The 23581-nt window shown below is 44.5% G+C and overlaps 1 protein-coding gene across 4 annotated transcripts; it reads right to left on the bottom strand.

Annotated features, from left to right (window-relative positions):
• Nucleotides 1-11849: 11849 nt before the first annotated feature.
• On the bottom strand, nucleotides 11850-23562 carry MIS18A (MIS18 kinetochore protein A). 4 transcript variants are annotated; one of them, XM_027041723.2, is made up of 6 exons: nucleotides 23158-23562; nucleotides 20399-20465; nucleotides 15581-15766; nucleotides 13269-13373; nucleotides 12741-12837; nucleotides 11850-11967 (listed from the first exon to the last, which is right to left on the bottom strand). In XM_027041723.2, the coding sequence occupies exons 1-6, from the start codon at nucleotides 23498-23500 to the stop codon at nucleotides 11887-11889; spliced, it is 879 nt and encodes a 292-aa protein (XP_026897524.2). In that variant the 5' UTR covers nucleotides 23501-23562; the 3' UTR covers nucleotides 11850-11886. The 4 variants fall into 4 exon arrangements, with proteins under 4 accessions (XP_026897524.2, XP_026897526.2, XP_026897527.1 ...); XM_027041725.2 differs by having other exon boundaries at nucleotides 15581-15703; nucleotides 23158-23555; XM_027041726.2 differs by lacking the exon at nucleotides 13269-13373 and having other exon boundaries at nucleotides 23158-23555.
• Nucleotides 23563-23581: the final 19 nt, after the last annotated feature.

Raw genomic sequence — 23581 nt, 5'->3', positions numbered from 1 at the left:
GAGACAACCTCACTGTCCTTTTTGTTCACTTCTGTTTGACTCTGTTGCATTTCCCCAGGCTGCTGGCCAACCGCCCCCCACCCCACCCCCTTCTCTGTTCTTGTATGCTGCTCCCACTCAACTCCTCTCATCAGAGGACCAGGAATCTTGATCACTTGAGCCTCGTGATTTTCACTCTCCATTAGCTGAAGGGATCTTTGTTGCAAGGACTTTCTTGCCACGCAGCACAAAAGGTGGGGTGACCTAGGCTGGCTTGCCTCGGATGGTTTACGTCTGTCCTCTCGGCTTCATTGTTAAGTCTGCCCCTGTCCCTCTCTCCTGAGCCCTGGTTTGGACAATAAATGTTAGTCTCACTACAAGAAGAACATTCCAAGACCTGAGCTGCTCTGGTTGGGGGCTATCCCTTACCCTTTCTCCGTCATCTTGGCTCCTGCTAATGCTTCCTCCATTAAGTGACAAAAAGTCTTTCTTTTTCCTGCGAGCATTCTGACTGTTACTTCTTAATCGTTGGAAGGCCGTCCAGTGATTCTCAGACCACGGCTCTGCGTCTATTTTAAATATGCTGTTAACTGCCCACCGCAGAAGAGTTCAATTCAAATCCTCATTTCAGGACTAGAGCAAATACATGTGAATAAGACGTAACCTTATGGAGAAAAATCAAAAACGGGGCTGGAACCAAAGTGTCCTCATTCACAGACTGCCTCACCCCGTGCTGGTTCTCTTCAGAGCCACGTCAGGATGGAGTCTCCCAGGGTCCCCTCCAGACTGGGGAGACAGACAACAGCGGTTGCCGTGGAAACTGCCGGGTGGGCTGGCATCACGGGGTTCTGCTGGCCCTGCTCTGTGGCTGACACCCAGCCCTGACGACTTTAAGTTCTGGTTGGCTATGGCTTTGCTGAGGGGCTACAGTGATGGGGGTGGGGAGCCAGGAACAGACACCAGCACGACAACCGACAACAGTAAGATGACTACAGCGGGGCGCACATCTCTTCCCCTGAAAGAAACTCAAGCAACGACCAAAGAAATCACTAACGTACTTTAAAGATTAATATGCTTGGGGCACCCGCGTGGCTCAGTGCGTTGAGCATCTGACATCGGCTCAGGCCATGATCCCGCGGTTCGTGAGTTCAAGCCCTGCATCAGGCTTTCTGCTGTCAGTGCAGAGCCCGTATTAGAGCCTCTGTCTCCCTCTCTCTGTGCTGCTCCCCCGCTCACGCACTCTCTCTCTCTCTTAAAAATAAATAAAAGATTTTAAAAAAGGATTAATATTCGTGATGAAACAGTGGTGACCGGAGATGCTGTTAAATAAAGTGTTCACGTGCCCACGTGTTAATTCTATTCAGAATTCCATGAGCTGATTCAAGAATATCCTCAAGACGCGCCACCTGCAGCCACCTACGACTCACTGCCAGGAGCAGCGGCAGCAAATGTGGGTGGTACTTCCATTCGAAGGCTCTTCTGTGGTCTCGGTTCTCCAAAAGGGAGAGTATTGTCAATGGCCATCTGCTTCCAGATGCTTTGTCTGACCTATCAGCTATTGGTCAAGTTTGCCATTCCAAATCAATGCTTAATTGGAATAGCAAAACACGTACGCTGATAAGGAAGCACGTGATCGTGATCGGTCGTTCTGGTCAAGCCTCTTCATTATACAAATGAGGAAACCGAGGCTGGGAGCCAAGGGCAAGACTTGCTCTGCAAGTCAGAGGCACGCAGGACACAGACCCCAAGGCTCCAGGCTTCCCAGTCTGGTCTGGCCTCACGGCACCTCTTTGCCTGGGCTACATTCTGTTGAGTAAAATAATTTAATGCTTAAGTAGATATACCCATACATAAAAACTTCCATTTCGAGCCTGACTTAAAATAGGATTGTTGAATTTACTTTAAGGTTTTGGAAAATGTATTAAACTGAATAAAATGCTTTTGAAGGCTTGTCCCATAAAAAAAAGATAATAGCGTTCCTTCATGTTTCCAGAGGAACGAATGGCACCAACACCGGCTAGGATTCCTGGGAAGTCCCGTGAGTCAGGCATATTAGCAAGGTGATCAGAAATGTGCTTTTTTTCAGGAAGGCTGTCCTCTCTCTTGATTGGCAATTCCAAAGGGCTCAGGCAGGGGCACCTGGGTGGCTCAGGTGGTTGAGCATCCAACTCTTGGTTTTGGCTTCGGTCATGATCTCACAGTTTGTGAGTTCGAGCCCCACATCAGGCTCTGTGCTGACAGCTCAGAGCCTGGAGCCTGCTTCAGATTCTGTGTCTCCCTTGCTCTCTGCCCCTCCCCCACCCAGTCTCTCTCCCCTTCAAAAATAAATTTTAAAAATGTTGGGGGGAGGGAGGGGAGGGTAGGTGATGGGCATTGAAGAGGGCATCTTTTGGGATGAGCACTGGGTGTTGTATGGAAACCAATTTGACAATAAATTTCATGTATTAAAAAAAATGTTTAAAAAAAAACATTTCAAAGTGCTCTGGCAAACACTGGATAAGCCCTCGGAAAGCACTGGGGGAGGGGAGTTAGCAATGAACCTGAGTCATGGAAACTTAAGAAGTGACTGCAAGAGAAAACATAATTAACTTCTCAGTGTAAAACCTAAGTCTCTTGGGGAAATGCTCGTGGGAGTGTAGGTGTAGACAATTTCAGGAATGAATACTGAGTAATCTAAGCTGCTGGCAATCTGGTGGGGGTTAGCGGGGAGAGGCCTTGAACGTGACTTTAATTAAGGGGCTCGCTTACGAGGGAGAGGGATAAACTCCAGGTTGAGATGAGGCAACCCATCCACGGGAAGGGCCCTCCTGCAGCTCCCCAGCTGGTGACCGCCAGACTCGATGAATATTTATGTGGTAAAATGCGGCCCCTTGTGGTCAGATTAGGGAGAAAAAAAATCCAACTCCAAGCCGGAGCATAATCCTCACCTGCTTCATGGGGTGTTCAACGAGGCGCAGAGGAAACAACTAGGATATTCAGAGAACGTTAATTGTGACCGAACAGATGAGGGTACTAAAGGATATGTATTCACTGTCCTCCAGACAGCCCATCTCAATTTCGAACATGCATAGGGACCACCCCGGGGTCTTGTTGAACTCAGGTCCAGGATCACAGCAGACTCATAAGCTCCCAGGGGACGCCCCCGCCCCCCCCCTCCCCCCCCAACCACCGTGAGTCTCCAGTGGCTCGAGAGAAGTCCCCTGCCCTTGGGCGGGCCAGGGCTGCCCCATCAGACTCCCTCCGTGCAGAGACCACGGGCCCCTGGAGAGCATCCCGAGGGGTTACAATCCCCCACCGCCCCAACACCAAGATGCCTGGGTAACCACTTTTCTTTTGCCTCTTGAAGCTCAAGGGCCTGTCTACCCCAGTTCTAGGATTATCCTTTCCCCCAACAAGGAAAGAGGGTCCTGAGACAAAGCCCACTCCCTGACTCCTTCCTATCCTATCAAGACCTCATCAGAAGCAACTTGTTCAGGGGCACCTGGATGGCTCAGTCAGTTGAGCTTCTGACTTTGGCTCAGGTCATGATCTCGCGGTTCGTGGGGTTGAGCCCCGCGTCGGGCTCTGTGCTGACAGCTCGCAGCCTGGAGCCTACTTTGGATTCTGTGTCTCTGCCTCTCCCCTGCTCTCGCCCCCCTGCTCTCTCTCTCAAAAATAAACATTAAAAAAAATTGTTTTAAAAGCAACTATTTCCAGGGCGCCCGGGTGGCTCAGTCGGTTAAGTGTCCGACTTCAGCTCAGGTCATGATCTCACAGTCTGTGAGTTCGAGCCCCGCGTCGGGCTCTGTGCTGACAGCTCAGAGCCTGGAGCCTGCTTCCGATTCTGTGTCTCCCTCTCTCCCTGCCCCTCCCCTGCTCATGCTCTGTCTCTCTCTGTCTCAAAAATAAATAAAAAACATTTTTAAAAAATTAAAAAAAAAAAGCAACTATTTCCGGTGGCCACAGGACTGTGCCTGTTGGATTTCCATGTTAATAAAGGCGGTGGGTTTCTTTCATGGCTTTCCCGATCACGGAAGATCCACTGACAGAATATTCCCAATGCCATTTACTTCCAAATCTCCTCTCGTGCATCGCACGTTTGAAGGCGGCTTATGACGTCTATCTGCTAGGCTTCTCACCCACACCGTGGCGCGTGAGGCCCACGGCGATGCTGCACCTTGTTTCAAGCCACAGGGTTGCATGTGCACGCACACCCAATGCCAAGAATTGATTGTAGTTGGTTAGTACTTTTTACCTTGATGTGGGAGGAGAACGAGGAAATAGATAACGCAGAATGATCACAGGTGGGTAATTACACGTGTAAATGAGTTCAGTTTGGTATTTTTTTCCCGTGAGTTCCTATTTACATGGTTAACATGGAATTCTAACCCCACACCACCAATGCATATTGGGATAGTTTCTTTCATCCTTATATGTCAATTCTGAAATATTAAAAGTGATCTAGAATGCTTTAGTATAAACATTTTTGTTTTGCTTTTCAGAGTTTTCCATTTACCATCGTGACTGTACAAAGTAGACAGGAGATGAAAATTCTCTCTTCATTTAACAAGTATTAATTGCCTCCAACATATGAGTCCCTACATGTTGGGCCTCTGGAAAAAAACTTGTTAGTCTTGCAGGACAGTTTCCCACATAACGATAATATGAAATCAAATGAGGCAAGAAAAACATCCTGAGGGAACTTAGGAATGAAGTGGGAGAAATTACTTCTGACTGAGAAATCAACAAGGGCTTCCTGGAGGAAGTGACATCCAAGCAGGACTTTGAAGGACAAGTAAAAACTGTATACATATTAAAGAATGGCATATTGAGACACAGAGTGTTCTGGTTGGCAAAAGTTCAGAGTCTCAGGTAAACAAATTGGGAGACAGAGCCAGGAAGCCATCTGGGGCCAGAACAAGGGCCAGGAGTCAGATCAAGAGACCTACATTCTGGGTGCTACGTGGTAATGTCGAGCATGGGAACATGCATTTGACAATGGCGTGTTCACTGGATCAGGGGTAGGGAATTAAAGCATGAAGACCAACTAAATACAGTAAAACCCTGGTTGGGACGCCTGGGTGGATCAGTTGGTTGAGCGCCCGACTTCAGCTCAGGTCATGATCTCTGTTCACGAGTTCAAGCCCTGCATCGGGCCCTGTGCTGACAGCTCAGAGCCTGGAGCCTGTTTCAGATTCTGTCTCCCTCTCTCTTTGCCCCTTCCCCTGGACTGTCTGTCTCTCTCTCTCTCAAAGACAAATAAACATTAAAAAACAAAAAAAAACCTTGGTTTGCAAGCATAACTCGTTCCGGAAACATGCTTGTAATCCAAAGCACTTGAATATCAAAGCGAATTTCCCCATAAGGAATAACGGAAACTCAGAGATTTGTTCCACAACCCAAAAATATTCATATAAAAATGATTACAATACTGCAAAATAATAAAAAATAATACAGAAAATACAAAATATGAAGAAAAATAAACTAGCCTGCACTTACAGGGCTGGTGTGAGGGAGACAAGAGAGAGGAGGGTTATTGCACAGGACGATTTTCACTCTAACGGATTTTGACTACAGGACGGTATTAATAAACTCTTGTCATATACTGTGTTGAATGTCACTGGCAATAAGACAGCAGAGGAAAGGGTCTCTATCTGCAGGCAGCTGACCTAGAATGAAGTGAGCATTCCTAGGCTTCTCTTGTCTGGAAAAGCAAAAGACTGTCCACGTGCTTTGAAGTGACAAAAAAATACTAGTGCCAGTTGTGGGCACCTTCCAACGTCCTGAAAAATCACTGATCTCTGCCAAACGCCATGGCCTGAGACGGAGCATCCAAGAACGGGAGATGATCATCCACAATCCCACAGAGAGAGAGAGAGAGAGAGAGAGAGAGAGAGAAGAACCATTGGCTCAGTTGTGATCATGTGACATTCAGTGGCACGTTCTACTTGTATTGCAAGACATTGCTCGTTTATCAAATTAAAATTTATTAAAAATGTTTATCTTGCGGAACAAGTTACTCGCCATCCAAGGTTTTGCTGTAATTCAAGCAAGAAGTAAGGACGCCTAAGGGAGAAATGGGCGGGGGAACACGTGACTTTGGGAAAGGAGGGCGGACCCAACGGTGGGTTGGCGGAGGGGCAGGGAATGTCGTGTGACCAGTGTTTCAGGTCCAGGGCCCACGAGAGAGGACAATGTCACACGGAGGGCACCTGGGGGCGGGTGCAGGTCACTGGGGATTCGGAACCAGGGCCTGAGGGAGACCGACCGGGCTGTGGGGACTTGGAGACCCAGGATGGTCACTGAAGTCAGGACAGGGCGGGAAGTGTCCAGGGAAGACTGGAGAGAGAGAACGAGGGGAGGGCAGCAGGTGAGGGTGGCAAGGGGGGTAGGGCAGGAGGGGCAGGTCAGAGGTCATTAACGATGGAGCATGAGCGTGCACTCGTGGTTTGGCTTGACAAAATCTTGCAAACACTCGCAAAAAACCGAGTCATAACGAAGCCTCCACACTTGGTCAGTGATGACCGGCCACGATCGATGGTGTTGACCACCCCTGCCGTGTGGTGACTTCAGTGAAGTATCTCACAGCAGATCCCAGGCACCGTGCCATTTTGGTCCTGCATATTTCATCACGCATGGCTAGGAAATATGGACAACTGGGAAGAGAATTCTAAAAGGGAGGACCACTGAAAATTTGTCAGCAGAGTGCACGACGCTTGATCTTGGAGTTGTAAGTTCGAGCGCCACACTGGGTGTGGAGATGACTTAACAAAATAAAACCTTAAAAAAAAAAAGCAAATTGTGGCAAGTTGGAGGGATTTCAGACAGATAGGAGCACTTTGTGGGAACCTTCGTTGCTAGCCTGAAGGAGAGTGGTTTCAGGAGAATGCCCGGAGTGAACGATCCAAAGGCCACAGCTTGTCACCAGCGGGTCTGGCTATAGGTGGGAGAGCCGTGCGGTGAGGTAGCCGGGCCGCACCAAAAGGACACCTGAGCGCGTCTGCCGGGCAAGAGTAGAGTCCGCAGAGTGGACTGTGGCTGGAGATGTGAGAAATTAGACAGGTGACTCGGCAGAAGTCATCCTGCTGAATCGTAAACGAGCGCTGACTGTGCGGCCGCATCCCCTTCCAGCCATGTCCTCGTGGAGATCACCCTCCAACAGAGAGACAGTAAGCTAACAAACAAGCGTAATCTGTGACTTCCGTGGCGGCAAGTGCACTAATGTAAAACAAAGGACAGGAAGGAGGGGGTGCAGGGGAGATCCGAAACACGGGAAAAGGGCAGGGCTTGCAAGCGGCCGGGCCAGGGAGCCTCAAGGGAGAAACAAAGGAGGTGGAGAGAACTCGCGCCAAAGAGCCCCAGTCAGCTTCATTTTACAGAAAAGGGTTCTAAACCCTTCTAGATACCAAAGCTGCTAACACGGCGGTGACTCGCCTTCCCTTAACATATTTGATTGCTAAGAACCAAGGGGGCGTCCCAACTGCAGCTCAGAATAGACGGAGGAGGCAGAAGTGAGGTAGAGCCCTGGGGAGTCAGGCTGTTCTTTAACTTCTCTGAATCTGTTTCTGCATCTACAAAATGGGAGTAAGGATTCCCGTGAAAGGGGGTTTTGTGAAGACTGGGGTGAGCCCCCAGCTCCAAGCACAGTGCTGGGTACGTAGGAAATGATCGTTAAACGCTACCTAAGAGCAGAAGTCATCCCCGGGAAGCAGCTAGGAGTAAAAAGCAGCCGTCTGTCTGTCCCCCGGGCAAAATCCTTTGAAGGCTCCAGAACCTTTCTCTTCAAAATGGTTACCTACTCTTATATTCGGTTTGGAAAATGGTATTCCATCAGACACACACCCTGCTTATTCGTAATTTGCTATTCTCAGGAAGCCTCCAGAATCCTAAACCCGCAGCTCCGGATGACGGTACGGTGGTCAGGGGGAGGCACACGGAGGTGACAGCATACGTGGGGAAGAGAATTCAAGTCTGCAAAGTCGGTTCGTGGATTCTCGTTTCTCTTTGAATTATTTCTCATCTCCTTCTTCAGCTCAAATGGGCTAGAAGGTTGAAAGGACCCTGGGGGCGGGGGGGACCTTGTCCATCTCTCTGCCTACAATTAGATGGAGGATATCTAAAGCCATGTGGCAACTGTTTGGGGGGCGGGGGGGAAAGTTAGGCTTAATGTTGTCAGGCTAGCAAAAGTCAATGGGAGCGGACTGGAACGAAGGGAGGCGATTCTAGTTCAAATCGCATTTGGGCCAGTAAGACTCCTGCCCAGCCTGTCACTCCTCTGACCCCCTCACTTCACGCTGCCTTCCACTTACCATCACAAGAATTTAGGCAAGTGTAAACATTCTGAAGAGACTACAATTACACGATTGACCCTGACGGCGGGCCACCGTGATCACCTGCCTGGATAAAACCCCCTCCCGACAGACGGAACTCAGCTCTTACTAAACAAAATTAATGACCAGTCCCCCAAACGAGTCTGGGTTAGATCAAATGATCTTCCCTCAGTTCGCAGTGACTGCAAACGAGCTTTCTGTTTCTCCACAGGCACGCGGCTCCCCGCTTATTTATCTTAATCAGGAAGAACAGAAAAGATCTACAGCACTGACTATCGATACAAAATTTTAAGTCATCAGCTTTCAGGCATTTTCACTTTTTCTCCAGAAGAGGTGAAGAGTGAGTGTGGCTGTAATCACTGAAGTCTTAAGATACAGTGTTTCCATTTATTAAATGAAAAGATGTGAGGAATACCATCCCGTATGATTACACTTAAGCAGGCTCTAAAATCAGTGTTTCGTTAAAAATACAGTCACAAGAAATCAGGTTATAGAAGATATTTAATAATTGCAGAAACAGCAATGAAGTAGTTTATGTGAAAACAGTATGTTCAGTAGGGTTCTAAATTAGCATATAAAAATGACTACAAAGATATACCCCAAAAAGTGAATAATAATTGTCTTTTACTTGTGAGAGGACGTGTAGATTTTATTTTCTTTGTGTCATGCTTCTATTTTTTGAATCTTCTACAATGTTCATATGTTTGTAACTGGAGAAAGAAATTCAATAAACGGTAATATTTATACCTGTATTACAGTGTTTCAGAGGTTTCCCTTTCCATCCATAGATTCCCATGGGTATACCAGCTAGAAGAGTGAATCAGATCAACCCATTTTAAACAAGGTTAAATCGTTGTTTATTTTTGTGATGCTTTACTGTTTTCAGAGTACTCACTCTTAAGCATTATCTAATTTGATGATCTGTGATTCAAGGAAAGGCTATTATGTCCTCATTTTACAGATGAGAAAACAGAGGCTCAAAATGATTAAATAATTTGCTCAGGGTCACACGGCTCATAAAGCAGTTAAACTGGGACCCTGACCTGGAATTTCTGCTACCCGTGAGATCTTCTCTCAAAAATAAGCTGAGGGAACCTTCACTCACGGCTTCTTCGTTCAAGAAGTTCCCGCTAAATGCCTAGACCCCATTCTTCAAGGATGAATTCTCCCCGATTTTGCCCAATTTAAATGTCCAGAGCTTGACTAGAATCATCCATCCAGGCATCGATGCTGCACAGAACAATGACCTCAGGGGGCTCTTGAGCTCGGAAATTTATAAACACGATGGGAGAATTTGCTGAGGACAGAACCCACATTCTGGGATGAAATTCTATATAACGTTCTACACAGACATAGTTAGGAGTCTGTAAAGGCCACATAATGGGTTCTGGTGCCGGTTTCCGTATCTTCTCCCTGAAGCACTGGGGCGCACCCTTTATGGGGATGGCTGGAAGAACAATTTCAGGGCAGATCTGCCTGAAGGCTCCTTGCGGGGTCTTATGCAATTTGGGGGGAACGACCATTTCTTGCTTCAGCGCCCTCGTTCCTGCTCACAAGCAGCCACTTACCAGAGCTTGGTAACCAGAAACAATGGCACGTTGTGTTTTCCAGTTGCAAGGAATAGAAACAAGGCCCCATTGCCTCACATCTTATAGGTTTTAGGGTGGAAAGACAGGGTGAAGTTTACAAAGCAGCATTCTGACGAGACCTCACGGAAAGCCAGAAAAGCCAGGCTTACCAGGCTTTGGGGAGACACGTGGCCCAAGGAGAGGCTGTCCCGGAGTCGGGCAGACCCCCTCCTTCTGCAAGTGTCACAGGGCAGCATGCAGGGGACACAAAGCAGTCCCACTTGGACCCCTCGGGGTGAGCAGTTTGGGAACCTCGGCATCGCTGTCCCATGGCAGTGGCAAGGACACCCCTTCAGTGACATCACAGGCAGAGGCCAAAGATGAAGAACACGACGGTTTCCTGGCATTTCCGGTCAGATGCTTCAGTGAAGACCACGTGACAAAATGTGTGTGAGCTTTCCGTCTGCACCCAGGACCGGTGAGCTAACTTCATGTGAAGGACCCTCCCTGGACATACAGCTCCGGGGACGGCTGACCAAAGGCCCGCCCTAGAGGCAGCCTAGGGCACGGGAGCCATGCTTCTCTCCTGACCCACAACAGGGAGGCGTCAGCACTGTGGCGACTAGAAATGAGTTTTCCTCGGTGAAATGAGCACTTTTCAAGGCGCATGGATTGGCATGTCCCGGTATGAGCAGGATATTACGGAATTAGGGAGCCAAACCACCTGTCTTTGGGATAGCCCCCAAAGAGACTGTTGGCGTACTGTTACCTGCGCAACCAGAAAGTCAGCTGAATCCTGCTGCTGACATCCTCTCCCCTCTCTTCTGAATGTGCCCCTGAAGCACCTAAGGCGACAGACACTCGGGACTGCATCAAGCTCACGGAGGCAAGAGGACTCTCTCGTCGCCAGCGGGTACGGGTGTGTGCTTTCTCTCCCCCGCATTCTACCCTAGAGGGCTCACGGATTTCTAGTTATTAGAGGCTATTGCCAACTGGTCAAAAGTTACTCAATAGCTTTAAATGATTCAGTTGATCTGACTTAGGACCTTTGGTTAGGGTACCTTAAGTATTCTGGGAAAGAATTAGGGAACTTCTGAGCAGAAACCGAGTTGAATTACTCCTACGTTCTGAGTACTAATGTCATGCAGCCTCATCTGCACCCAAAAACAGAAAGGGGCCTGGAGAAATCTGGGGTTACCCTTATATTCCTGAGCAGCCTTCCCCAGTGCAACCGGTCCGGTAAACATGTACAACTCATGGCGTCAGGACTTCTGAGTTCAGTTAAATACCACAACTCAGTTTCGTAAAAATCAACTTTAAAATGCTTTGTTTTCATCTTTATTCTCTCTCTGATTTTAAAAATAGCCCATGTTTACTCTAAGTCCCACATTATAGAAAACTGAGAATCCCCTAGAATCCCACCCTCAGAGATGACTACTAATCTCTTTGGTGAACATTATTCCAGATTTTTGGGGGCGTATGGTAGTAAACAAACAGATCAAGTGGAATTCTGCTACCACTGGAACATACGCTCGTCTGCTCTTGTGCAAGTTTTCAAACAGTTCTGAGAAATAACTCAACGACCAGTTTCTTCAGAGCTTTATGCATTGGTCTTCAAAGATTCACTCACACAGTGGGTGGAAAACCTCCAAGATTTTCTTGTCCTTCAATATCAAATATTTCCCAAAGTATTCAAGGTGAATACGTGTTTCTTAAGAAAGGAAATGAACAATGAATTTGATACAAAGGAGAAAACAGTACAGAAAATCATAGCAGTTTATCAAAATAAAAACTCCAAAATTCCAATTTCAGCAAGTATCATAAAACGGCTTTAAATTTTGACTTTGGGAAAGAATGTATCCTAAAAGTAATGCTACAATTCTTCTCATCTGATCAATACAAGAGGGTGCGCTGTATTCATACGGTCATTTACAATTCTTTCCATTCCGAGCGAAATCGAATGACTAGAATTGCTACAAAAGAAAGCATCTACCTGCAGGGAGTCCAGAATGGGGCACGTGGAAGACATTTCAGCTTTTGCAGCTGGTAAAGGACAACTTTGATTCAACCTCCCACAGCTTCGCTTGTAATGCTTTCAAAACATCTTCCATCTATCGAATTGAAAAAATAAGATACACATATGATCACGATTAAAATTGCACCATTAAGTGATTAAAATATGTATCAATAAAATGTATGACTATGATATGCATTACACATATTCAGTGTTTAATGAAATTATTTAGAGGCATAAACTAAATTTTATATAAATAAGGCATCATTATATTAACAGTAGTTCTCAGTCTCTAACCTGGAGTTCTCTTATACACACATCAGAATGTTGCCTATCTGGCCATGAAAAGATGTTAACGTTCAAAAATTAGGTTGTTGGGGCGCCTGAGTGGCTCAGTTGGTTGAGGTCTGACTCTTCATTTCAGATCAAGTCATGATCTCAAGGTTCGTGGGATCAAGTCCCATTGGGATTTTCTCTCTCTCTCCCTCTGTCCCCCCTCCCCACTCATGCTCACTCTCGCACTCTCTCTCTCAAATAATAAATAAATAAAGAGCTTTTAAAAATCGGGTCGTTTATACCATGAGAACTGAATCAAATGAAATACAGTTTACTAGTTTTAGATTATACACTGCTTTGATTGAAACATGAAATGACTTATTATTTTTTTTGATAAAGCTTTAGCTTAAATTGTAGTTTGGCTCGCCCCCAAAATCAATTTTACTAACAACTGAAATAAAATAAGCACTCTCTTACCATGAAAGTACTAAGATCAAAATAGATGCCTTTGTGAGGAGTATTTGTGGAGGAGCCCTTGTTCACTAACAGGGAAGTGGTTCATACAAAGATATACGAAATACAGAACAAAATTACCTGCTTTAGAGACTTTTCTATTTCAACTCTGCTTTCAAGATTAAAAAGTTCTTTATCTTCTGACACGATTTGCTTTTCCGAGGACCCTAAAATATAACTGAAGTACAGTGCAGAACAAAGTTAAAATAGGAAAAGGACGCAAATATTAAATTCATTTTAGTTAATATTAAAACTCTAAGTATATTACACTATCTGTTTGTACCAAGTAAACACAAAATAACTATTTTTGTTACCAGCAACCTATGTAGGAAGTTGTATTACAGAAAATCGTATTTTTCTCTGTAACAGCTTTGTCCTGATATTCCTACATATTTTCCAATACTCTAAGTATTTCATTACTGGAACGAACTTGCTCTTTAGTTAGCTGGGTGCCAAAACATTAACAGTCATAGTTCAAAATTCTATGATTAAAAAATTTGAAAAGATCCTGAGGAAGCCACTGCTTTTTTGGTTTCTATAACTTCGGGGAACACGTATAATTTCAAATCGGACTTGTAGTAAATAATCTATGGAGTCAGTTCTGGTCACCCCAATGTGGCAACTTCAACAGCAATCGTCCAAGTTGTTGTGCCCGGCTCTCTGAGGTTAGGGGATGCTGTGGTGCAGACAATACGCAGGAAGAGAAAAACTGGCCTGGAAACAAGGAAAACAGGCCCAGTGTTGGTAACCCAAGAGATCAAAACAGCAAACAAGAAGGTGCCAGTATTTCTCCAAAGAAAACTTGATTAATTTACATTTCTTTTGAAGTCTTTTATCACATGTAGTAACTCCAGTATGTCACTTCTTTTGTCAAATAAGAACTATCTTCTTGTGGAAACCTCATTGATTGTATTTCTGAAAAATGGCATGGGAGACAAAATTGCAGAAGGCAAAAAAATGAGAGGAGGTGGGAGATGAAGTGGCACTAAGTAATTTACAAAACTGTAAATAGGGGCTCCTGGCTGGCTTAGCGGGTGGAGCGTGTGACTCTCGATCTCAGGGTCATGAGTTCAAGTCCTGCACTGGGTGTAGAGATCAGTTAAAAATAAAATCTTTTTTTTTTTTTTAATTTTTTTTTTTTTTTTTAACATTTATTCATTTTTGAGAGTGAGAGAGACAGACCATGAGCAGGGGAGGGGCAGAGAGAGAGGGAAACACAGAATCCGAAGCAGGCTCCAGGCTCTGAGCTGTCAGCACAGGGCCCCATGTGGGGCTCAAACTCACGGAGTACAAGATCATGACCTGAGCTAAAGTCAGACGCCCAACCGACTGAGCCACCCAGGCGCCCCAAAAATAAAATCTTTAAAAAAAACCAAAAAACAAAAACACACACACAAAAAAAAAACCTGTAAATAAACACTTCTAAAACCAAGCAGTTTCCTTGGCATTAAAATTCCACCCTAAGAGGAAAAAACAACTTCAATACTATAATCTCCTGTGGCAAAGTTTTCCACGTTTCTTTTTATACAGATATGTACCACTTTTGAAAGTTTTGTACCAAGCCGACCAAGCTGAGATTTCATCCTTTCACACTTGTCCTCTCCCTCACTTAATTTTCACAGATCGTAGTAAAATTCTCATGGAGATTAAAGGAGCATCTGTTTGGGCCTGGGTCTTCTATTCCTATCTTAAAACCAAAACAGATCTGCTATCTCTCCAGACAGGCCTCCATCCACACAACAGTGAACAGTACCTGTTCATCCTTCTTTTGTGTGCGGGCTGTAAGAAGTTTGCAGAGTTTAAAATTCTGGTGTGAACCTGTCTAGTTTCAAACAAGGTGGCAGACTAAAGTTATCAAAGAATAATTTGATGAGAAATCACAATTCTGATAAAAAGAATACTGTTTTAAATCTTTTGAAGAGAAAAGCTGAGGAATTCAGCACGAGTGACAAAATACCTCAAGTAATGAAAGTATAAGCTCTTTAATTTCTTCTTAAAGTTTTCTTCTTTCCTGATATATAAGATTTTTAGGCATCTTTAAAATCTTGAGGATTACATCTTTTCTAGGATAAGTGAAAATACGCAGGAGTCAAATGAGTTATTTAATTTTGTGTTTCCTAGTAAAAAAGGCTAATTATGGGGTGCCTAGGTGGCTCAGTTGGTTGAGCATCTGACTTCGGCTCAGGTCATGATCTCACAGTCCGTGAGTTCGAGCCCCGCGTCAGGCTCTGGGCTGACGGCTCAGAGCCTGGAGCCTGCTTCGGATTCTGTGTCTCCCTCTCTCTCTGCCCCTCCCCTGCTCATGCTCTGTCTCTCTCTGTCTCAAAAATAAATAAAAACATTAAAAAAAAAAAAGGCTAATTAGAAGGCCATTAAGATCTCTGAAATTCTTTAACTGACGTCTGTCATCAGCCTCCCATTTGCCTTGTTTCCAAATGTTTACTTTTTAGAAATCATGAAGAATGAAGGCACTTCCTTGCATCCTCAGAGAAAGCAGGCGATTCTTCACTAGACTCAAGAAAATGGTTAGACTTTGTATTTGTTTTTCCAGAACACCAAAGGTACTTCTTACCCAACTAGTTTTGAAATTCCTAATTCTTCATGATATTCTAGGCTAAAAAATGGGGAGAAAATAAAATGGACAACACATATCGCTTAAAAACCTTTTTAGGAAAAACTGAACATATTTTTACTCTGAAAAATGTTCTCGCAGTGCTTTCTCCTTATAATTTAGTATGTCTGATTTTCCCATGCCAAATATATCAGGTCAAAACAAAAAAAATCATTGGCTTTTTGTCAGAAATTATTACTTGAAAATGTATTTTAACCAAATAGCGTTGATTTCGTTCTGCTATTTTTATACTAATTTTTCTGCAGAAAACTGGGGAATCGGGAGATAACCATTTATTTATCAAACTTACCTTTCAATGGCTTCAACCCTGAGGCAAAACAAGTCTCTCTTGTAATCTAGGCTCTTGGGTGTGCATCTGTAGATGTGACCGAGGTTGAGCGAGCACCCAGAGCAGTACAACGTCTCCAGAACACTGCAACAGCGAAAGGCCGGTGCTTCAGCAAACAGGGTACAACTCGTTATAACAAAGATCCCACTGTTAAAATCCAGAAACATTTAACATCTAAGTGGCTAAAATATGTTATTTCAACCTTACTAAGTCATATGAATAAGGGAGGAAAGAAATGGTAGTAACATATATTGGAAGTGTGGACAGTTGCTTCCAGGCCGCAATGACTTAAGCACCTAGTGACGGGGGACACATAGAAAAGTGACGAGAGGATATTGATGTGGAGTTTTTCTAGAATGTAAATGCCTCAATCTGGTGTTAAGAAGAATGATCTAAAACTTGAAAAGAAGGAAAGGATTCCACAGGCTCTTTTAATCTCATATTGTCCACCAAGCCCACTGAGAATCATTAACGCTCTGGGACAGGGGTGGACACATTTTTTCTGTAATGATCCAGGGAACAAATATTTTAGGTTTGTAGGCCACATGGTGTCTGTTGCAATGACTCACCCCTACTAATGTAGCACAGAAGCAGCCACGGACAATACATAACCAGATAGGCACTATGTTCCAATAAAAATATATTTACAAAAAGAAGTGCCTGACCCATGGGCCACACTTCGCTCTACTTGAAAGGTAACATTGGGCGCTTACTACTTACTACGGATCAGGGCCCAGACTCTGAAGTTCGATGAGGACTTACAGAAAGCAGATTAGTAAGATTAACAATCTGTAACACCACAAATGATTTTAGTCTGCTGGAGAGGCAAATGTTCTCTGCTAGTACAAAAGATAACCTCAAAGGCGGAGGCTTTATTGTCCTGGTGGACACGAACTAGATTTGTTCTCCAGAGAGTGTCCTTCTCTAAACCAGCTTTGCCATGTTCCGATTCCCTCAGGAAATGAGTGAAATAAATCTTGGACATGTGCTCATCGTGCATCTGTTACAGAAGCTTTCTCTTTTTTAATTAGACTTCGACCTAACTCTCTTCTACTCACTCCAGACATGCTCCACATAGGCAACTCACAAATATTCTACTTAATGATCCAAGTTCTCCACATAATTAATTGCTCCTTCATTCTAGTTATTTCCCAACTCAGGATCTGCATATTTGAATATAATTTGCCCCACCAATGTCGATTCATGTCTTCTTTAAATCTTAGAATCCAGGGGCACTTGGGTGGCTCAGTCGGTTAAGCGTCTGGCTCTTGATTTTGGCTCAGGTCATGATCTCATGGTTCATGGATTCAAGCCCCGTGTCAGGCTCCATGCTGTCAGTGCAGGGACTGCTTGAGATTCTCTCTCTCTCTCTCTCTGCCCCTCCCCTGCTCACTAGCTCTCCCTCAAAATAAGTAAACTTAAAAACATATCTTAGAATCCAGTCACCCAAATGCCTCATCAAATTGACCTACCCAAATTTGCCATGCTATAAATATCTATATGAAAATTACAGTCCTGTCGCATAGCAAATTGATAACTGAAGATTTAAATTTCGTGATGATAATATAATATACATCACAAAAGATAGCTATTATTTCAAAAGGATTATATCATGCCTTCTAATAACTAGCTATTCCTGTCATCAAAAAAATGGAGCCAACCAAGACTCAAACAATCTATTAGACTGCATTATTGTTTACCTATAGATACGGAGAGACTTTTTTAACTGCTGCAGCTCCATAGGGAGCCAAGAACAAAATGAATCACTGCCCAGTAAATTATAAGTTCTCACTGGTAATATAACTAGCTACATAATATGCCATTGATCATATATGAAGCTTCTATAGGCTTTTATATTTTTTACTTTATATTTTTAAATATATTTTATGTTTTTTGGATATTTTAATATTTTACATTTCTATTCATTTTATATTTCTCCATAAAGCCCAGGAAGGAACCCTACCTATGCTACCAACGGTGAAGAGGAAAATGTCCACACTACATATCGAACCTCATAATCTTTACGAGGCTGCCATACACAATTACCAAGACTGTGAACTAACATATGATGCAGGTGTAATCAGCCAAAAAAGGATACTTAAATAAAGGTAAAATACAAAACACACTGATCAGTGGGTAACATTGTTTTATCCCAAATTATCAAAATCAAAGTAAACACCACTGAAGAATACATGCAAACCCATTCACTTCCACAGTGATCTTGAGAAGCAATGAAGAGATAGTAGCTACAATTATTGTAGGGTTTTTCTTTTTCTTTTTTAATTTTTTTTAATGTTTATTATTTTTGAGAGAGAGAGAGACAGAGAGCAAGCAGGGAAGGGGCAGAGAGAGAGAGAAGAAGCAGCCCGAAGCAGGCTCCAGGTTCTGAGCTGTCAGCACAGAGCCCGATGCAGGGCTCAAACTCACAGACTGCAAGATCATGACCTGAGCTGAAGTCGGCTGCCGATCTGACGGAGCCACCCAAGCGCCCCAGTTTTGTAGTGTCTTTGTTTTCACAGCTGGCAAGGATTTGGCCAGAACCTACCCTTAAATTTGGACAACAATATTGAGAAAGCAGTACCAGAAATCACAGGGTGATTTTCGACAAGAAATGAGTTAGCACGTAAGAAACTTAACAAGCGACAGAACGGACCCAGGAAACACTCCTACCTTAACGACACATTTCTAAAACCCACAAGTGTTCTTGTTGACCAGCTGCAGAATGACGCAAGCAGCTATTCAGTAGGACAGGCCTATCAAAAACATATGAGCATTCTAAAGCGATACGATATTTCCCCAAGTGTGGAATATGGGACCCTGATGAAATTTAGGACAGTGTAATGTGGCATGAATGATGGGTTCAGGTGATACAAGTAAACAGGACTAAATAACACTGGCTGACAGAGGATGAGTCAATTCCCCTTTAGTTCTCTATCAATCCCAATTATAAGAAGAAGAAAGTCTCAGTCTGGTGCTAGGAAGTCTCGAACACGAATCTCATAGGTGCAAATCTTTCTACAGTGAGAGAACAGACTTTGGGCTCAGAACAAGTGAGGTGACAGCATCCCTGCTAGAGTTTAATAACATCTGTTTTCATTGTAGTAAACATCTAATCAATGGCAAATGATATATGTATGGCAGTAATACATTAGATTCCTTTTTAAATAAATTTAAATAAAATCCTGAGTCAATGTAAGGAAAGATAGTAAGTACATGATAGCTGGTAAATGAATATGGCAGAAATGGTGAAAGTGGCATCCAAATAAGTAAAATTGGGGTCAGCTGGATGGCTCAGTCGGTTAAGCCTCTGACTCTTGATCTCAGCTCAGGTCGTGATCTCGCAGCTCATGGGTTCGAGCCCATGTGGGGCTCTGCACATTGCATGTGGAGACTGCTTGGGATTCTCTCCCTCTCCTGGCCCCTCCCCAACACGTGCTTGAACACGCGTGCACGCACACTCTCTCTCAAAATAAATGAATATCTTAAAAACAAAAAAAGTAAACTCGGCAAGGAAAGAAGAAAGAACACTTTGCAGGAAGGGAGGGGAGGCACAGCACTGTGCTAGCTCTAACCACTGCACCGTCCTGTGGCCTATCTCCCCAGGCCTTCCGTTCTCCATCTACAAACTGAAAAACAAGCTAAGTCTGGCTTTTCCAAACTGAGGTCACCTGCGTTGCCAGCAGCACCATTTCTGCCACCTACACGTACTACCTGTACTACCATTAATGTAATTCTCCTTAAAAAGAGTAATCTCCTAATTGAAATGCACTTGATTTGAATTGGACACTCTAGCTAGCATGACTTTAAAAGGAAAACCCAGAAGTTTTAAGTACACGTGAAAAAACATACATGATTATTAATTTCTGTTGAGCTGTTTGTGTACCGCTGTTTGTGAAGTAACTGTGTACAGTTACTTCATATATATCGGTAAAGCACACCCTGGGCAACAATTATACAGGCAGAGCCTCCCATTCAGTTTACTGAAGATGCCACTTGTAGCACAGTGGATGACGGGGATGCCAAGAGAGTGACGCCTTCAGCCCTGGGAGCGGGAGCACGGGGCCTGGGGCTTGCTGGAGCCCCCGTGCTGGCTGCCTGCAGCCTCATGCAGCCTTGTCTGTTTACCTCAACAGGCCACATGTACATGTGTGTAAGTGTGAGACTAGCATTCTCTATGGGTAGCATGACATTAAAAAAACGTAGGTAGCGTTGGTCTAAGGCATCCTTTGGCTAAGATTTTATGATATAGACTTTTTTTTTTTTTTTAATTTTCAACTTGTTTTAGCACTAAGCCCAAACACCCAAGAGAGTGTCAGAATGTGACTTTAGAAATTTAGAAACTCTTCTGGGGCGCCTGGGTGGCTCAGTAGGTTGGGCATCCGACTTCAGCTCAGGTCATGATCTCACGGTCCATGAGTTCGAGCCCCGTGTCGGGCTCCGTGCTGATGACTCACAGCCTGGAGCCTGCTTCGGATTCTGTGTCTCCCTCTCTCTCTGCCCCTCCCCTGTTCATGCTCAGTTTCTATCTCTCAGTAATGAATAAACGTTAAAAAAAAAATTAAAAAAAGAAATTTAGAAACTCTTCCATTGCAATATCTAAAAAGATCACCAATGCTCAAGAGTTAATACATTAAATGGGCTGATTCTATACTGACCACCAGAAAGAAACTTTTATCCCAACTAATCTTACTGGTAATGATCTTTTTAAAGATTTTTAGCTGAAAAATAAACATTTTCTCAAATACACATATTCCAATAGATAATAATAGCCTTACTCACCAACCATTTTCATTTTTACGTTTGGACAGTATCTGTTCCTTATCCACAGAAACATTACAGGAAACACCTAGAGCAAAGTAACAATAATTTATTAATGTGGTTTGCTATATGACACATGCAGGTATTTAGAGAACTTTTTTTTTTTTAAACATTTATTCATTTTTGAGAGACACAGAGCGTGAATGGGGGAAGGGCAGAAAGAGAGGGAGACACAGAATCCAAAGCAGGCTCCAGGCTCTATCTGTCAGCACAGAGCCCAACGTGGGGCTTGAACTTACCAACCGTGAGATCATGACCTGAGCCGACGTTGGACACTTAACCCACTGAGCCACCCAGGCGCCCCTGGAGAACTTCTAATTCAATTTTCCTTTTAGAACTCAGAGAACCAGGAAAGATAAGAGCCCAAAGTCCCACAGGCATACAAGGGTGGCTCAAAACAAAATGTACCTCTGTACATCTCCTGGAAAAAAGGTGGCAGAATGAGAGTTCTTTCTCATCCATGAAAACCACTGACATTAACAAGTAAAACTAGGGGGGAAAATTCAATCACCAGTAAAGACTGGAACACCTAGAACCTCAGTCACAGATTACCAAGAATACCTGCAAGGTACAGTAAAATTGGGATTAAACCCAAGAAAGATGGGGCGCCTGGGTGGCTCAGTCAGTTAAGGTTCAACTCTTAATTTCACCTCAGGTCATGATTTCGGGGTTCGTGGGATCAAGCCCCCCCACCCCACCCCCCCGCCACACACACACCCCACATTGGCTCTGCACTGTCAGCACTGATTCTCTCTCCCTTTCTTTCTGCCCCCGATAGCACGTGTGCATGCACTCTCTCTCAAAATAAAGAAACCTTTTTTTAAATTAGTCTAAAAATGAATAAAATAAAACCAAGAAAGATGTTAAAAGGCAATGCATACACCCCCAGGTTACAAATGCAGAGCTCTCAGGGACTTGGACAAAAATCTTTTATTTAGGCCATGACTTGGATGGTGTCACAGCTGACCCCAGAAGCAGGAAACATTCCCAGAGGATCTAGGTCCAGGATACACTAAGGAAGGGATGGGGGACAGAGGGAAATGAAAAAGACCTCACACTTAAAACGTCCAAAGCAATTGGTTTCACCTCCTACGGTCTACCTGAACGGGGTAAATTCCACCTCCATCTACCAAGTTGCTCATATCAGAACGCAAGGTGTCACCCTTGATTCATCTCATCCTCCGTAACCCCCATATCCACTCCACCGATCAGTCCTGGCAATTCCACCTCACGAAACTCACTCTTGCTCCCAAACCATCACTACGTCCTCTTGCCTAGACTATTGCACTAGCTCCTACTGACCTCCCACTTCCACACTTAACCTTCCCTTCAGAGCTTCCTCCAAAGAAAAATCTGGGCCATATCACTCCCTTGCCGAATAGATTAGAATATTCTAATACTCACTAGAATAGAATTCTATTCCATTCACTCACTAGAATAGATTCCAATTCTGAAGAACAGCCTCGAAAGCCCTGAATTTTCTGACCCCTTCCTTCCTCTCTTTTATTGCCGCCTTCTTCATTCTGCTCTTCAGTCACACCAGCCTCAGGGCCTTTGCACTAGCTGGTCCCTGCCTAGAAAAAGCAAAGAGCATGATCCCAGAATTGTACATGCAGTCAAGAGGACGTTTATGTGAAAGAGAACAGAAAGGCATTTTCAACCACTCAAATTTGAAGTTTTCTTGGGGATTGGTGTGGGGGTGGGAAGGGACTACTGATGATGATTAATGAAATAAACAACTCAGAAATGAGAAAGCTATTAAGCTTTCTTGTATTAATAAGAGTCCTGGAGTTGAGAAACAAATTCATACAAACATTACATTAAGCTTCAATGCCCAGGCTATGGCTACAGAACAGAACATAGATGTTATAAACCTTGACAAAGTAAAAATAACTAACTCAAACTGAGGCGGAAGGAAATGGAAATTAATCCAAGAGTTCATTTCTTTATCTTTCATGGCAGCAATGGGGAAAGGGACAGGGTGGGGGGTGGGGTAAATTGAACTGTCTAAAGCTGACAGTTTTTAAAATTTAAAAACTGTTATAGAAAAAGTAACAGAAGGGGTTTTATACATAAAACAGAACAAAAAAGCATGTGGAAAAAGATAGTTCTACTTTCTGTAAAAACAGAAACTACAAGCAAAATGAAAGATTTAACACCATACATATTATGTCTTGCCTACTAAAAAAAAAAAAAAAAGATTCTCCTACTGTATCAAAAATCTCAACCCAAGTACATGCTGTTCTAACGGAGGCAACTCTGGAAGCAATCCAGGATCAACAATGACAGATTGGGAGGATTAACGGTATCTCCGTTACAAAAATCACTTCAAGTGGCCCTTACTAGCCATTTTGAGCTCATGATACACATTAACTCATTTAATCCTCCTAACTACCGCGTGTATGTATTATCCTCATTTAGTTGGTCATTTTTTACTGAGCAATGTAAAACCACAAGATGCTGGTTCAATCGCTGCTCTTCTGGGCTGGGGGACCCCAGAAAAGGACCGGTCTCATGAGCCGAAGACGCAGGGGTGACCCTCCTTCTCCCCTTTTCCTGGGACAGCTCACCTTCCCAGATTTTTCTGCTTTTAAAAACCCTAGACAGCCCCAAAACACCCCTCTTTCCTTCTTCTCCCGGGCCGTCCAGGTGCGGCACGCTAGGAAAGAAGGTGGCCCCAAGCTTCCCCCCCTCCCCCCCTGCCCGGCGCGGCAACTGACAGCGCAACAAGATGCAGTTGGTGTCCTCCTGGCTCGTCACCCAGCTCAAGGAGTCGCCCAGCGGTCGCCGGCAGCCGGAGCACAGAAACACCAGCGGCCTGTCCTCCTCCTCGGCCGGCTCCACAGCCTCCTCGCGCCGCGTCCTCTCTGCACAGGCCACCGACGGGTCCCCGCTCAAGGAGGTCCAAATGCTGGCCCACTTCTGCAGCAGCTGGTGACGGTCCGAGTCCTCCGAGAGCCGCCTGCCTAACAGGGAGGAGTCGCCCCACTTGCCCTTGTCGCCGCCACACGTACAGCTAGTAGAAGAGCAACCTTTGCAACCCGGCGACCAACTGCCCGCCATTCTTCCAAATCGCCCGCGCCGCGGAGCGCCACGGGAAAAGCGCCCAAGCGCCTGCGCGGGGCGGGGCCAGGCCGCGGAGAC

This window comes from Acinonyx jubatus, chromosome C2, assembly GCF_027475565.1.
Source record: "Acinonyx jubatus isolate Ajub_Pintada_27869175 chromosome C2, VMU_Ajub_asm_v1.0, whole genome shotgun sequence".
NCBI classification, from domain to species: Eukaryota; Metazoa; Chordata; class Mammalia; order Carnivora; family Felidae; genus Acinonyx; species Acinonyx jubatus.
This window is presented reverse-complemented; position numbering and strand designations above follow the sequence as displayed.

What these genes read in the sequence shown, in the direction of transcription:
- MIS18A (XM_027041723.2), bottom strand. Translation starts at nt 23,500, where the DNA reads ATGGCGGGCAGTTGGTCGCCGGGTTGCAAAGGTTGCTCTTCTACTAGC. An exon ending in CGTAAAAATGAAAATGGTTG is followed by an intron (nt 15,767 to 20,398) that starts GTGAGTAAGGCT and finishes GGATTTTAACAG; the next exon opens with TGGGATCTTTGTTATAACGA. An exon ending in TAGAAAAGTCTCTAAAGCAG is followed by an intron (nt 11,968 to 12,740) that starts GTAATTTTGTTC and finishes TCAATTCGATAG; the next exon opens with ATGGAAGATGTTTTGAAAGC.